This window comes from Podarcis melisellensis (assembly GCF_964234715.1).
Source record: "Podarcis melisellensis genome assembly, chromosome: 6".
In the NCBI taxonomy this organism is placed as follows: Eukaryota; Metazoa; Chordata; class Lepidosauria; order Squamata; family Lacertidae; genus Podarcis; species Podarcis melisellensis.
The window spans coordinates 61,290,678-61,306,651 of NC_138538.1; the positions used below are offsets into that span (position 1 = coordinate 61,290,678).

At 42.4% G+C, this 15,974-nt stretch overlaps 1 protein-coding gene and 1 long non-coding RNA gene across 6 annotated transcripts in view; one reads left to right on the forward strand and one right to left on the reverse strand.

The window, feature by feature from the left end:
- Nucleotides 1-15,974, forward strand: part of LEPR (leptin receptor) — a 57,817-nt gene that overhangs the window by 16,762 nt on the left and 25,081 nt on the right. For both annotated transcript variants that reach the window (XM_081915734.1, XM_081915735.1), the window contains exons 3-5: nt 1,136-1,444; nt 2,225-2,348; nt 8,890-9,095. In XM_081915734.1, the coding sequence (XP_081771860.1) occupies nt 1,136-1,444; nt 2,225-2,348; nt 8,890-9,095 (639 nt within the window). The remainder of the gene's footprint in view (nt 1-1,135; nt 1,445-2,224; nt 2,349-8,889; nt 9,096-15,974) is intronic.
- LOC309372368 overlaps nt 6,436-15,974 on the reverse strand; it is a 66,743-nt gene continuing 57,204 nt past the window's right edge. For all 4 annotated transcript variants that reach the window (XR_014169461.1, XR_014169462.1, XR_014169463.1 and 1 more), the window contains one exon: nt 6,436-8,960. This is a non-coding gene — a long non-coding RNA (uncharacterized lncRNA). The remainder of the gene's footprint in view (nt 8,961-15,974) is intronic.

Sequence of the window (15,974 nt, forward strand, 5' to 3'; positions counted from 1 at the left end):
TTTCTTACAAAATATACATAATATATGGTCAGAATTGCCATCTTAAAGTTAATAGCCACTAGGCTTTTATATATCGCCTTCACGTGTCGAACCAATGTGTGGGGCTGTGCTGGCTAACACCACCAACAATGTTGCATGTGCTCACTAGCAGTTGTTGCTGTCATCCATACATGCTTCTGCAGCAGGGAGCCTTTGTGTGTTCAGCTGTGTGGATGAAGGTTACCACGTGATCTGGAATCCTGTTTAAACACGTGGTAATGATTTGGTTGTTTAATTAAAAGCATTTCTAAACTGTTCAATATTTAAAGATATCTGCGTAGTGGACAGAATTACAACATGAAAACAACAAAACAGTATCATAAAAACAGTGATACAACACAGAGAGCAGGAATTCAGTGACTGCAGGGTCCAGTCTTATGGGGCAAGGCCTAGGCATAAAAGATATGAAGAAGATGAGTGATGCTTTGTTTACTGTAAGAGGAAAGGACATTTAACTGTGCAGGGGGTTCCAGGTCACATGGAAGGCCCCCTCCCTGCACATATTTGTGCTGTCCCCTCGAGCTCCAGGGGGAAGGGCTGCACATTGCCTGTAATGTTGTGGGCGGGGCTAATAGTTGTCACTCCTCATACACTGATCTACTGCACGAGGCCTTTATACGTACAGAGACATACTTTTGCAAAGTAAGCACAAGTGGTTTTAGGCAGTGGGGGTGACCAGTATCAAGACAAAAAAACACCAGTTGCGAAATTTAAAAACTTGACAATATAAAACAATGTAAATAATAATAATAATAATAATTTGTACTCCTGAATTTTGTAACTAAATTTTACTAAATATAAATATGCTGTTCTATAATACATTCGTTTATAATATATACCCTTCCTTGCTGAAGATGTTTTGTTCATGAGTAATGACAGAATAAAATAATGGGGTGGTGGGGAACCCAGAATTAAGCTGGTGGCCAAAAAATTATTTAAGTATCAGTGAATATATTTCTGTGATTTTATGCATCTCTTTGGAAGTGTGCGTTCAGTAATTTTGCCCAGAATTTGTTTTATCTTGTGCTAATAAATGTTCTAGCTCTCAGTTATATGAGGTATTCAGACTAATCCTTTTCCCTCCCTGTACCCTCAGATTTTCTTCGAATGGTAATTTCCTATTGCATGGTATATCAGATTCCTCCACAGAGCTTTCAGCTACCATGTGTGCCATCAGAGAAGACTTCTAACATTTCTTTGCCCGCTGGAATTGCAGAGAATGGTCCTAGCATAAATGAGGAACACGGTACAATTAAAGCCAATGGCACATCACTGGTGACTGAAGATCATTTCCTATGTTGCCAGTGGAGTGATACACATATTAACTGTTTTGTATATACTTCAGAAATGGAAATCAAGGCATTTACGTACTCGGAAAGCGGTGCTTTTACATCTCAACAAATAGGTATGCTTGGTATGCAATCATTATTATTATTGTAGAAAATCATTGTTATTATTGTTGTTGTTTTGTATACAGCCCTTCTTCCATATTTCTTCCATGGCGGTTCAAAACATAAAAATACAAAATAAAAACCACAAAATACATAATAAAAGCAATCAAACTAATAACCTCCACCCCTTCCCACAAACACATTTAAAAGGGTATAGGACAGGGGTAGGCAACCTAAGGCCCATGGGCTGGATGCGGTCCAATCACCTTCTCAATCTGGACCACGAATCAGTGTATTTTTACATGAGTAGAATGTGTCCTTTTATTTAAAATGCATCTCTGGGTTATTTGTGGGGCATAGGAATTTGTTCACCCCCCCAAATATAGTCCAGCCCACCACATGGTCTGAGGGACAGTAGACCGGCCCATGGCTGAAAAAGGTTGCTGACCCCTGGCATAGGATGTTAATCAGCCAAAGGCCTGGTTGAAGAGTAATGTTTTTGCCTGGCACCTGAAGGTGTGTAGGTGTGTAAGTGAAGGTACCAACCAACCCCGCCCCCCCCCCGAGAGAACATTCCACAAACAGGGAGCCACTGCAGAAAATGTAAGAGGATGTTTTGAATTTATTGGTATTGGTACCAGTAAAAGAATTAAGATCGCCCCATAATTTAAGAACACTTGATTATTTAATTGGGATTGGAAACTTTCTTAGAAATGTGTTCTCTCCGGTACATGGTATTTCAGTGGTTTTGGCTTGCAATGAAGTTCTGAAAAATATGTAAATTTTCCATTTAGATTCAATATGGAATCTACAGTTTTGGTCTAAAGAAAGCACAGAGGAGTTATTTTGTCTTGTGGAGTTATCTACTAAATCACCATACCTGCATGAAGACCTTTCAGTGAATCTGTTGTACACATTGTAAGTATAATCTATGTCAAATGTGAAATTTATGTAGTTTACAATTTTCAGGATATTTTTTTAAATTCTGCTTTACTTTTTTTAATACTAGTGGTGGTAATGGGTTTGAGAGAGGAGTATAGGAAATTATCAGCTGCCCCTATATACCAAACTTTAAAATCAAATTGTTACCATTGGGATTTCCCCCTGCCCTGCTCTATCTTTGTCCTTTTATGAAACTGCTACTAACATGAGTTTGACCAAACTGCGGGAGGCAATGGAAGACAGGAGTGCCTGGCATGCTCTTGTCCATGGGGTCACGAAGAGTCAGAAATGACTAAACAACAACAAAGCATTTTATTTAGATCAGAGGTCTCTTCTGTCAATATACTTATTGTGCAATATTTCATGGTTTGGCCATAAAGGGTGAACTTAGTCTGCCTCATCATGTTGACATCAGATACTTTATATTTCTTCAGTTACTGTTGGCATGTTTTCCAGCAGTACCCTTCACGCAGCCCCTTTGGAATTTTTTATTGCTATTCCATGTGTTCTTTTGAATAGTTAGATGTTTTGCTTACATGACCTGGTGTCCTTTATGTTAAATGCAAAATTTAGTCATAAAAGTGTATGTTTGGTTAACTTTGATGATAGCATTGATCTAAGCATGTTGCTTTTCATATGAATGGTACACATTTCTGTTAGGACTTGTAGAAGGACTACCGGTATGTTCTTCTCAGCTACAAACACAACATCAGACACTCATGATACTATAGTAAATCTTTGTCTCCTATAATGTAAACTTACTGTGCAAAAACATATAACACAGGATCCAGCATGTTTCCAGTCTTTCCCAATCTCCTATCGTAAGAATACTACAATTGTTGATATGGGCTGCCCATATTTTATGAAAGCACTGGCTTCTCTGTAAATATGTAATAGCTATTACAGCCTTGGACATTCACCTCTGTGGGGAACAGTGAGCTGAGTATATTCTACTGAAGGCTGCACTGAGACCTATTGATCTCAGTGGAACTTATTTCTGAGTTAGAATAGAATTGGCTGAAAAATGTATCAGCAAGTAGATTCAAACATCACATCCCGCATCATATTTATAGAATACAACATGCTCTCTCAAACATTGCTATGTTAACTGCAGAGAAAAATAATTATAATGTGCCTCCTTTTTAAACAGAGTGACTCTAACTTTCTTGTGCCGCAACAAGGGTTCTAAAATCAGTCTGTCAAACTAAGGGGAAACCAAGGATTATTTCTTGGAATTTGGTGGTGGAATTAGGCTGCATGCAGAGTGAGGAGTTCTTGTTCCAGAGTCTTTTGGGTATCTGAATGTTGACTGCAATGCAAGCAGTGTAAGAATTTATTGGGATATAAATCTACTGAGAAAAATAGCTGCGTTAATTTTGCTCAAACTTTTGAATAGCTGTCCATGATTTATGATATCTCTTAACAGACAGCTTAACAGACATATATAGCCAGGATGCAGTCACAAGTACCCTCATAACCATCAAATATGCAGATGCAGCCAGGCAGTTTCTAACTCTGGCCAAGAACATCTCCTTCGCTGTTCAGTAGGATGAGCATATTTCCTAAACAACCAATTCATATAATGAACTTTTCTTCAGAAATTTGATATCTAACTCTCATTTCTACCTTTTGGCAATATGAACATATGTCTTCTTACATTGATCTCTATGGTAGCTGAAAATTAATTACTGAAAGGCTGTTTAAACTCCCAATATACTCAGTTATTTCAAATGCTTCCCTTAAAAAAATACTCAAAACATATTTTCCTCAGATGATTTTAGAGTACAATATTTTTTTGGCAAAACTCTAATATGAATAATAGGCAACAATGAAACCTTGCCAAATGCTTTTTTTAAAACAACAACATTTTTCTTGAGTGCTTCAAAGAATTTTCCATCACATTACAATGCAACTGTAACATATAAAAAAGAGAGAATACAGAACAGTGGCCAATGAATACCACAGCTGGTTTCTCTTAGAACTACAGAAGGAAATGGCAAGTGGAACAATGCTGACTTTCCACTTTCAACTAGTGTAGTGTAAGCTGAAGCCAAACCATAAAGAGTATATATTTTTTCACTCTGTTTATCCGAAGTGTGGTCCAGGAAAACATTAATTTTACAACTTTAAAAATAAAGTTCTGCAGTTTCATGCCAGTTTCAAGAACTAACCTTTCATGTTGCAAAACTAAGGGAAATATTCTTTGCTGCTGTGAGCTTTTGTCATTATCTCCTCACATTTGTGAACTGTAAGCACCAACCGAAAAGACCAATAAAGTTTGTGATTGTCTCATAGTAAGCTTGCAAGAAGATCAAACCTATCCATTCTTAAGGAAACCAGCCCTGAGTGCTCGCTGGAAGGACAGATCCTGAAGCTGAGGCTCCAATACTCTGGCCACCTCATGAGAAGAGAAGACTCCCTGGAAAAGACCCTGATGTTGGGAAACAGGGGGACGACATAGAAGGGGACGACAGAGGATGAGATGGTTGGATAGTGTTCTTGAAGCTACCAGCATGAGTTTGACCAAACTGCAGGAGGCAGGAGTGCCTGGCGTGCTCTGGTCCATGGAGTCACGAGGAGTCGAACACGACTAAATGACTAAACAACAACAACAAAGCTTGCATTCCCTTTCCCCAGACTGCCTTTTAGTGCTTTCGAAGAAACGATCATTTGGGGGCTCAGTGGATTATTTGGAAGGCTGGCCTTCTCTCATATTTCTGAATTTATTCGCACTGTGCACAATTGTCATTTTTTTGTTATTAATTTCCTTATCCTAATTTTAATATCCCCCCTCAAGATTGGGAGAAAATGCAACTTGTGTCTACTGCATTCAGTATTGCAGGAACTGAAAGGATTTAAATTGGGAATGTTGTGAGATGCGTGAACCCAGTACTTCTGGCACATTGCTGATCTATGTGCTCATCTGTCACATAGGCTGTGCTTATTTGAGCTGTAACTAAGTTGTAAGTGTCAAATATGCAGTGTCAGTGTATGACTCTCCCGCAGCACATTGGCACATATCAGACGAGTCTCAAAAGGGGCTGTGGATTTGTGCTACTTTTCAGCAAGCACGGAATAGAGTACAGTGAAGGTGCCTGCTTAATCTCAACAGGCAAGGAGTTCCAAAGTGCAGATGCTGCCACAACTAAATGACCAAGCTCTTATAAATGTAGAATGGGTATGATGTGGCACCTGTTGTAGTGCCAGTTGCACTGATCAAAGTGGTCCAGTGGGCACATGGACTCAGCATTTACTTAATGGCAGTGGTGGCTGGTGCATGTTGGAACTGGTAGGGTGGAAGACAAGGAGACCAACAGATGGTAGAGCCATAACCAATGATACGTAGCATCAATGGATCCGAATTTTTGTCCCATGCTCCTCCTTGCTGAGTTCTACAAGGGCAGCTCTTGAGTCTGAAGAGTATGCTGGTAGCCACTCCATCTCCTGGGCTGCTTCTAAGAGAGAAAGCAGGCAAGTGGGGGCTGGCTGATGCAGACAGGTTGGTGGGACAGCGCCCCATTTGCCCCATCCTCTACTACGTGTCACTTTTTCATGAATTTCAGGATGTTCCACATTCACTTAGATTTGTGGGTCATCATCCAAAGAAGTGTTCCACATGTGCAGAAGAAAACAAGGCTACAGCTGGAGGCTTTGTTTCCCCCTTGATACAGGGAACATCTGTAGCAAAATAACAACAAATGACCTGGCTGCATATCTGGGTCCTGGCCACAGGGTATCCTCAACAGTGTTTTCTGCAGATTGGGAGGTCCTTTATCTCAGCTAATAGCCATACTATCACCAAGGCTCAGCACAAGTGACAGAAGTTTAAGATAAAAAACATAGAAACATCTATGTTTACATTTCATACACTGATGAATTAATTTAAATTTAAAAAACCTGTGTTTCAAAACAGGGGTCATTGGGCTGGACTGCTGTGTGCGAGGCAAGCTAAAACCACCATTTGGTGTGTGGAGTTAATTACACAGTTCTCTGGATGGTGGATGGTCTAATGTGAGACTGGTGCCACACTTGCATTAACTATTACGGACAATTAAATGAAGGATTGATTTTTCTGCAGCAGGTCTTTAATACACATTAAACTTACATACTTCATACTGTAGTGTTTGTGCTTTACATTTTGGATAGTTCAGTAAAATAGTACATTTTTTTCAATAAGAGTTTTGCTTGAGTCTATGGGAGTTTTCCAATATATTGAAAAATGCATAAAACCAAATTTATTTGGGGAGGTCAACCGAAGATATTTTGGGCTTATTTGAGTTTTGCAGAAGGAACAAAACAGAATGCTAAAAAGCCAGAATATGAATACTTTCCATGGTTTATTCCAAAGCAATAGCAGGAGCGATTGGGTTTAAATGAGTCTTCTTCTTCTTCTTCTTCTTCTTCTTCTTCTTCTTCTTCTTCTTCCTTCTTCTTCATGGAATTGGAGAAGCAAATTATCCAAAAACAGAACATGAACCCCCCCCTCAAATTCTGTGACATTAACGTTAGAGGATTACTTGAGACTAATGAATTTTGAAGTATGCTTTGTGTGGAAACTATGCTATTGTCTCAATATAAACAGGTTTCAACAAATTTCTGCTGAAAACAAATGTAACCCTGTAAGAGTGAGAAGGCAGTTTGATAGTGCCATTGATACCTATAATGTAGACTTATTTACCACCCTGACCTGATGTGTACGCTGTTCAGACTTGTTTTGTGTGAGATTCAGGCTAAACTGAGAAAACCCCATTCCTCCACCCCAGAAAGGAGACAAAGGGTTGTATCCAATGTTAGTAGAGAAGACCCACTGAATTAATGGACAGGACTAGGTTCATTAATTTCAGCTGGTTCTACTCTGAGTAGAATTTACATGGCTACAACCCAAAGGCTGTCATTTGCCTCACAGCTATGGTTATCTATTGGCCAGTTTGTAACATCAGTTCCTTCAGTCTGTATCTTCTATTCTCCAGCCCCAGATTTGTTTTGAAATTATGTTTAAAAGTTTTAGACTTTATATTGCATTTGTGCTTATTATTCTTTTCAAAGTTTTTTTTTAAAAAATTGTGCAAGTTTATCTACTTGTTCCAAGGCTTTAATCTCACAGTTTGAAAATTAATTTCTTATTGCCTTTCAAAGCATATTCCAGTGAGTAAAAATGTGTTCTTGTTTTCCGGCACTGTACTTAACATTTTATGGTATGTTTTAAAATACATACTGAGGCTTTTTTCTTGCACAAAGACCATCCTTTAATCCCCACAGTAGGACTTCCAACTATGTGACATTTGCTGGCATAGCCAGTTTTTAAGGCTGGATTGAGGGTAGAGCCATACCCAAACATATGTGGGAAATCACTTGGAAAATGTTAAGTTTATATGCAGTGTGTAGGTTGTTCCTAAGAAAAGACTAAATGTTGCTATATGGTTTTCCCCCTCAGAATTTTGGATAAATAAAAGCTGCACAGTCAAGCTACAAATCCCCTCCACTTCCCAGTGGGGAGGTGTTGCGGTGGACCACATGGCCATCCACTTCCCTCTGGGGGCGTGGGACAAAGTCCTGCGTCACCCGGAGGTTCCTGGTCACATCATTCACCAACCAGCCAATCCACTGGCTAGGGGCGTGGCTGGGACCCATTTAAACTGAGGTGCAAGCCAGAGAGCTTCCTCTTTACTCGCTTCCTTGATCTCCCACCCTCCCTCCCTATTTTTCAGGTTTCAAATTTGGCCTTGCTATGGACCTCGGTTGGTCGCCCTTGAGGGGCCTGGTAGGAATTTTTCCACTTGGCAAATTGGCATGGGCCATTTCGCTTTCACCTACCTCATAGCAGTCGTCACAACTTTGTAAGGATTTGTGGTTAGGCATTGGTTAATCTTATGATGGGGAGGGGAGGTGTGGCCATCACCTGCTCCCCCAAGTTTAAAGGTATTCCGTTAAAGGAATCTGGGGATGTGGATCTTGTCCAAAGCCCGGGGCAGGGCTAGGGTCATGCCACGACCCCGTCGGGAACCCAGGGGGAGCTTGAGTTGGTTTGCATCGATGGGGCTCCCCTACCGGTGGTTGATCCTTACTGGACTCCCTGCATGATGGGCAGGAGTCAGATACAGTCGGGTCAATTCCAATGCCTAAGCCAATACCGCTCACATTCTGTAACCAAGAAAGTTGTGGCCTAAATTTGCCCAATAACATTAACCTAATATCCGTGTCCTTGTGTCTTATTCATCAGTGAGGGGGTGGTCTCAGGGTCTTGACATACAATGGCATTAACTCCAGTACTCTTGCTTTTTTGTTTGATTAATATGACTAGGCATTGGGGAAAATTTAAACAAAATGATCACAACCTTTCTCTTGTCTTTGTATGGGTAAAAGTGGCATTCTGGCATGTTCAGCATAGTCTTTCTAGAGAATCTTGATCTAAAATAATTAACCCATCTTAAAAACAACATCTAGTAAAATGCTTTAGACATGCTACTTCATACAAAATATTCACAACTGATGGGTTTCTTTTTCTTTTACAATTCAGAACAGATGTATCATTGGGAAGTACCTCTACACGTTCCCTAAAGGACAATGTCACGGTCACTCACTGCAATGCTGTAAAAAACCAAAAATACAAATGCCAGATAACTTCAGCAAAGTTCAAGCATATTTACATTATGTGGCTCAAGATCACAGATGGAATGACATTGCTTCAGTCACCGCTAATGTTAGTCAAGCCTACAGATATTGGTAAGTTTCAGTTTATTGGCCAAAGTGTTAAAATCAGAATAACAAAAAGAGTCTGAGGAAGCTTCCAAAATGATGATTCCAGAATATATACTGAGTATACACTATGGCAGAACTTTATTCTATGGAAAACACCCTCCCTCAAAGCAACACACAAATACATAAGCTAGTGTAGAATAAAATGTTGGTATTGCAAGGCATTTTTTGCTTTTCCCAACATACTTTAGTTATATAGCAAAATACAATAAGTAAAATCAGTGATGTAAGTCCTGAATGAATTCCCTAAGATACATGATATCTCATCCTATAGTAATTCCAGCAATGTTAAGCTTGTTCTTGAAGCTGCCATAATTCATAACAATAACGACATAATTCTTTCCCAACATGAAACTGATGGTGGAAACGGTTCAGGATCTTAGGGCTCATCCAGACTTCCATTTGTACGACTGCTTTTCCTTGGGAAAACTCGATTTTTATCGCTGAATCAGAGCAGACGTCAGTCAGGATTTTCATGGATTTATGTTTGCTACAACTCAAGAGCGGGTTTTCCAGGGGAATGTAGCGGAGCATACAGAAAACCACTTGGACCTTATGGCTAGAAAGCATGGGACAAGTGGGAAACTTTTTCTAGGCACGGGATAAATGTAAGCCTGGACGCGCCCTTGGTATTTTCAGTTTTATGCAGCATTTACTTTTTCTACAAGGTAAATGAAGAGCAATGCTTATTAGCTCATGGTGTCCTTAAGATTTAATCATACTCTCATTTCCGAAGTAAGAAAATTCTTGGCACAGTAACTTTGATCCCTTTGGTAGGCCGGTTCTGTTCATTGTATGGCTGGCATGGAAGCCTGAATGACAGGAGTTTCTAATGTATTGAAATGAATTATCCTGCACAGTTCTTAACCATGCCTGCAAAATCCTTTTCATTTTATTTTTAAAAATGTGGTTGTTGTGGCACAGCGCAGAACTACGCAAGATGGTGGCAAGTTCTGTGTGTATGAATATTGAACTGCCTCAGTCACACAGAAAAAGAGGGAAGTAAGGGTCCAAAAGCAAAAGTGTCATCTGGATAAATAGTGCAGAACTCTCCCTGCACTTCTCCCCCTGCAGCTCCTCTTATGCTGCTTCTGGTACTGGAGCTCATCTGAGGAGAAGAGTGTATGGGGGAAAGAATTCCCTAAGAGACATGTAGGGAATCTGCAGGCAGGAGGAGTGTCCTGCTTGCGTTCCTCCCAGGTGAGTGTGAGTGTTCAGAACTTAAATGGTTAAGGGTTCTGAGTGTGCGTCACATTCTGACGTCAGACGTAAGCCGGGAGGAGACAGAAGCTTTTAGAAGCTAAGGAGGAGGAGTTTTTCCCTGTACTTTCACTTCTCTCTGTGTATCTGTGAGAGAGAAAGACGTGCCTTTGGATATGGCTGAAAGAAGCCCCGGTCTTTGTAGCTGAAATGTTTCAATAAAGAGCTGTAAATAGACGGAGCTGTCTGTGTGTGCTTGCCAGAAGAAGGAAGTAAGTCTGCTTTACACCGCTGTGTGTTCTACTCTGCTAAGCCGTGACCTGAAGGGAGCAACAGTGGCGCAGCTTTGAAGAAGTGTGCCGGACCCGTTATAAACTGCTGATTGACGATCATAAAGTAATCAGGTGTCACGGCAGATCGATCTCCAAGAGGTTATGGAAGGTCAGCCAACGCTCGTAAAGCGGTCGGTGTGAGCTCCAGGAATGTCTTTGAAGTTAGCGTTCTGAGGCTGAGGGGCCGTCGGAGGCCAACGGGAGCTGACTGGATGCCGGAGAGCAAGAATGATTAATTGCCTGCTTCTAAGAGGCAATGAGAGCTGCTGATACAGAGAGCTGGCTGGAAGCTGAGAAGCAGCTGGAGCTAAAAGCAGCTGGAATCGTTACTCCAAGCAAGGGAGAGCCGTAGGAGCTGGTACTGAGCACTGAGTACGGAGTAAGTACAGCTTGGGGCACCTTGGGAGAACGGGAGAAGATGGCCAAAAGCCAGAATATACCTCTGGAAAAGCTCACTCTAAAGAGTTGGGCAATATGGAGCAGAAGAATAAGGGGATGGTTCCTAGTCGAGGGGCTTTGGGAAGCAAGCCAATGGGAGCCAAAATCACCCCTTAGCTGGCCAGCAGCTGGAACAGGCGTTGCAAGCTGTGGGGCTGCGTGGGCTGAAGATAGCCAGCAGAGAATGCAACTTGAGCTGGATATGCTCAGAGCATGCGTTGATGAATCGCTGAAGCCTCATCTTGAGGGCGTTGAATCGGCCCAGGCCGCCTGGCAGGCGCTGAGGAGTGTGTGTGAAAGCTCAGCGGGAGCCAGGCCAGGGGGGGCTGGAGGAAGCCCAGGAGAGGCTGAAGGATGCCCAGAAAGCCCAATGGGGGCTGGGACAGTGTTGGGGAGCTGTTGTAATGCTTCTACACGTCTGTGTGATGGACTGGGTCCTGGAGAGGCTGGACTGGCAGGCCCTGTTCCCGATGTCTTGGCCTCTAGGAGCGCTAGTGAGCAGATCGGGGGGGCGAAGAGTTCCAAAGGCAAGTTTAAAGGACTTTTCACTTGTGCTGAAGCAGAAAGGAGCTTCAGGGGGGGCCAGGCTGGTGGGAGGCGCCGTTCCAGAAGGAGGAAGGCCAGGCCAGCTGGCAGCAGCCCCGGGCAGTGTTTTTCCACTGGAGTTCAACGTCTGCGTGGCAGTAGCCCCCACCGGAGCAGAGAGCCGAGGCAGGATGTTGGCAAGGACACTTCTCATGGGAACCAGACGGGTTTCCGTGGCAACAGGCCTGGGAAGACAGGCAGGCGTGGAACTGAACCAGGTGGTCGTGGTAAACAGGAAGAGTCTTATCAAGTTTCTGCTAGCATGGCTGTGTTTGAGAACTGTTGTGTGGAAAATTCCGAGCTCTGCTTTGTTATTGACTCTGCAGCTAACCGCAACATGGTTCCTGAGACACCTGCAGTCACGTTGTGGAATTGCAAAGCAATTTCCACAGGACAAACTGTTTTATTTGCAAATGGACAGCGGAAAAATGTCACTAACTGTGGTACATTGTTCCTTTCTGTTTTGCAGGAGCAGGTCGAAGTGTGCACCATCCCAGAGATGCCTCACTGTTTGTTATCTGTGCCTTATTTGTTAAAAAAGGGTTTTCAGGTTTGTTTCCAGGGGGATTCCTGCACAATCTCCAGAGAAGGAAGACGACTTGTTGAAGTGAAACGGGGACAGAATGATCTTTTCGTTCTTAAAACGTCTCTTGGGGGTGAGGGGAAGGTTGAGAAAGCACAAGCGTCGCGTGCTACAGTTCCCAACCAGCGTACTACAGTTCCCACTCATGATGCCTCATGTGCATGCGTATGGCATCAGAGAACAATTCATGGGTCGGTAGAGGACTTGCAGACTCTGCCCGAGGTTGCCAAGGGGTGTAGGATTCAAAATTGTGGAAGTGCCATTAATTGTGACACTTGCAAGCAGGCAAAGGTGAGAGGGTGCAGTTACCCAAAGGTGGAACGGGTTACCACCAAACCTTTTGAGCTGGTACACATAGATCTGTCCAATTCTGTCCAGGAACAGAGTCTAGGGGGAGCCAGGTATCTGCTGACTTTTCTGGATGATTTTTCGCAGAATTCCTGGAGTCATGGTCTCAGATCCAAGGAGGATGCAGCACAGCTGATCAAGAGCTGGATTGAGGGGGTGGAACTAAGGTTCTCCACCAGAGTGCAAGCGATCATCAGTGACAGAAATGCTAGGTACACTGGTTCTGCTTTGCAGAAGTTCTTTCACGAGAAAGGGATACGTCACACAGTTCAGAGGGGGGTGGCAGAGCTGAGGAGTGGAGCTCTGGTTCAGGCAGCACAGGTGATGCTTACAGAGTCTGAGTTACCTCCACAGTTTTGGCTGGAGGCGGCTAGAGCTGCATGCTTCACCTGGAATAGGACCTACAATTCGCTGGTAGGTGACACTCCGTTTTCTCTGTTGAATGGCCGCAAACCCCAGGTTCACTTTCTGCGCAAGTTTGGGTCTCCTGCGATTGTCTCTGCGCCTGAGGCTTTGCGAGGGCCAGATGGAGCCAAATTCCAGAAAATGATCTTCTGTGGGTATGAGCCAGAAGCCCGTGCATGGCGGTTTGCTTACCCTTCAGGTGATCAGAGTAAGGTGCTGATCAGTAAACACGCTGAGTTCTGTGAGGAGGATGTAAAGTCAAAGTCTCCTGTCAGGCGTGATGTTCTATCAGAATGTCTCTCTGATCCAGAAGACAGTTCTGATGAGGCGGAAGAAGAGGCTGAGGCTGCTGATGACGACCAGGTCACTGACCAGGGTCAAGAGCAGAATGTGGCATCTCCACAAGTTGTAAAGAGAGTGCCCAAAAGTGAGCCTAGTTCTCCTGTGAGTGTGATGGAGAGGATCCGAAGACGCTTTAAGTCAGAGGGGGAATCCCATGATGCAGAGGACACACCTGCTGATCAAAGTGAGTCAGAGGGAACACCTGAGTTTGTGCCTAGGAGGTCCAGTCGCACAACAAAGGGTATTCCACCAGAGAGGTACCAGGCCACAGGTGCGTGGGTAAGTTTCGCACAGTGCGATTCTGAGAGTTGTGAGGTGGTTCCACAGTTGCCTAACAGGGACGCCAAGAGAGGGCGCAAGGCATTGGGGAAGGGATTGATCTCACAGAGTCTTGCTGAGGATGTTCCACAGGTGCAGTCGGAATCCAACGCAAGGGGGGGTGTGAGTGTTCAGAACTTAAATGGTTAAGGGTTCTGAGTGTGCGTCACATTCCGACGTCAGACGTAAGCCGGGAGGAGACAGAAGCTTTTAGAAGCTAAGGAGGAGGAGTTTTTCCCTGTACTTTCACTTCTCTCTGTGTATCTGTGAGAGAGAAAGACGTGCCTTTGGATATGGCTGAAAGAAGCCCCGGTCTTTGTAGCTGAAATGTTTCAATAAAGAGCTGTAAATAGACAGAGCTGTCTGTGTGTGCTTGCCAGAAGAAGGAAGTAAGTCTGCTTTACACCGCTGTGTGTTCTACTCTGCTAAGCCGTGACCTGAAGGGAGCAACAGTGGCGCAGCTTTGAAGAAGTGTGCCGGACCCGTTATAAACTGCTGATTGACGATCATAAAGTAATCAGGTGTCACGGCAGATCGATCTCCAAGATTTCCCCCTTCTTATAATTGGATGGATGCTCTCCCTCTTTCTGCATGGCTGGAGCAGTGTAAACATAGAACAGCCACTGTCAAATCTAATGTGGCAATAGTTAAGATCCTAGAGCCTGCTTCACAGAAACAAAAACCAGCTGAATGGTTGAAGGTGTACTGCCAGCACAAAGTTAAGAATGGGCTTTAAGTTTTGCATGGAGGAAATGTTCATCTGAAAGCAGGTAAAATTGCCAAAATTACTAGCTTGAAGAAAACAGCCATTTGACGTGTTTTCCATAAATAACCATTTTTGTACCCAGGACTCCTTCCTGAAATCCATGGAATTTTTAAATGCCTAACTCTGGCTGGATCGTGCATACTATGTGCAAATAAATATTCATTTATTGGAATCGTTAAACTGTTGCATCTTCACAGCACAATGTGGATTTGAAAAAATAAATATGTATACATTAACTCAAATGAACTGCCTGGATTCTTGAGGATGACATCACTATCAAAAATTATTGGAAAATCTCATTCCAACCCCTAGAATCTTCTTCATTCCAGCTCAATGAAAAAAGACAATTGAGAGAAAAAAAAGTTTTCTAGTACATTCAGAAGACTCTGAGACTCAATAAAGTTCTAAAGGGTTGCTTATTAATGGGTGTTTTAAAATCAAGGTACAGATTCTTTTAAAATTAGAATTTTAGCATTTAAAAAGGTGAAAGCTTTGCTTCTGCTTTTTAATCAAGTCATGGGAAATGGTACAATCAGATGGCGGAAGCTTTTAATGCTTTGTTGCTTTCTGGCTGAAGAAGCAGCTCCTTATGAACATTTGACCATTTATGAACTGTTTAGTGTTTTAACATTCTCACCATAATGAAAAGAACATTTCAGTAGCCTATTTTTCTTAGTATCTTTTTTGTAATTAATTGAAACCTTTTAGAATGACCATTTCATGTTGCTTACAAATTAGGTTAATGCTTTTGAAAGATGATGGGATTATAGGAATAATGCCACAGTGATTCTTTCAAATCATGTCACTGAGTGGCCTGCTACTTTAAAACTGTACTATCTAGCTTAATTATATCTAGAATTAAAAATGGCACTAGGTGGAGTTCATTTCACATCAAATCCTCTGTAAGGCCTTGAAGGAATATACTCTTGTGTGTACAATCAGTCCTCTGGACCACAGCCATTGACTATATCCAGTTAAGGTTGCAACCCTGCATCCATATATAGTACCTAGGAGTAACTCCCATTGAACTCAGGGGGACATAGTTTTAAATAAACATGTATAGGACTGTGCTTTCAGTAAATGCTTGAATTGTACTTTAAGTCCCAATAGCAACTTTTAATTGTTTTCTTAGATGTATTTATTCACTGTTTATCATTTCGTAATACCCAACCAATATACAAGGCTAGAACCATAAAAAGATAAAAATCACTGAACAGAAAATACCAGTATGTATGGCTGGAATCACTCATCTGAAAGAAAACATCTTGAAGTTTCAGAAGCCTAGCATTGCCAGCATTCCTCTAACATCAAAATGGAAATCCAGAAGGTTGGTGCTAGAACACTAAAGGTGACCATGCAAACAGATACAGGAGCATATGGTACCTCTACGAATGGCCCTCCTGAGGATTGTAGAGACTGCATTGGTCCATGGAGGAAGTTAGACAGTCTCTCAGAAAGCCAGGGCCCATGTTTACGGATTAGCCTGGCAGCACATTGGCAGTCAGTGCAGTGCAACATGCTGTTGGTAG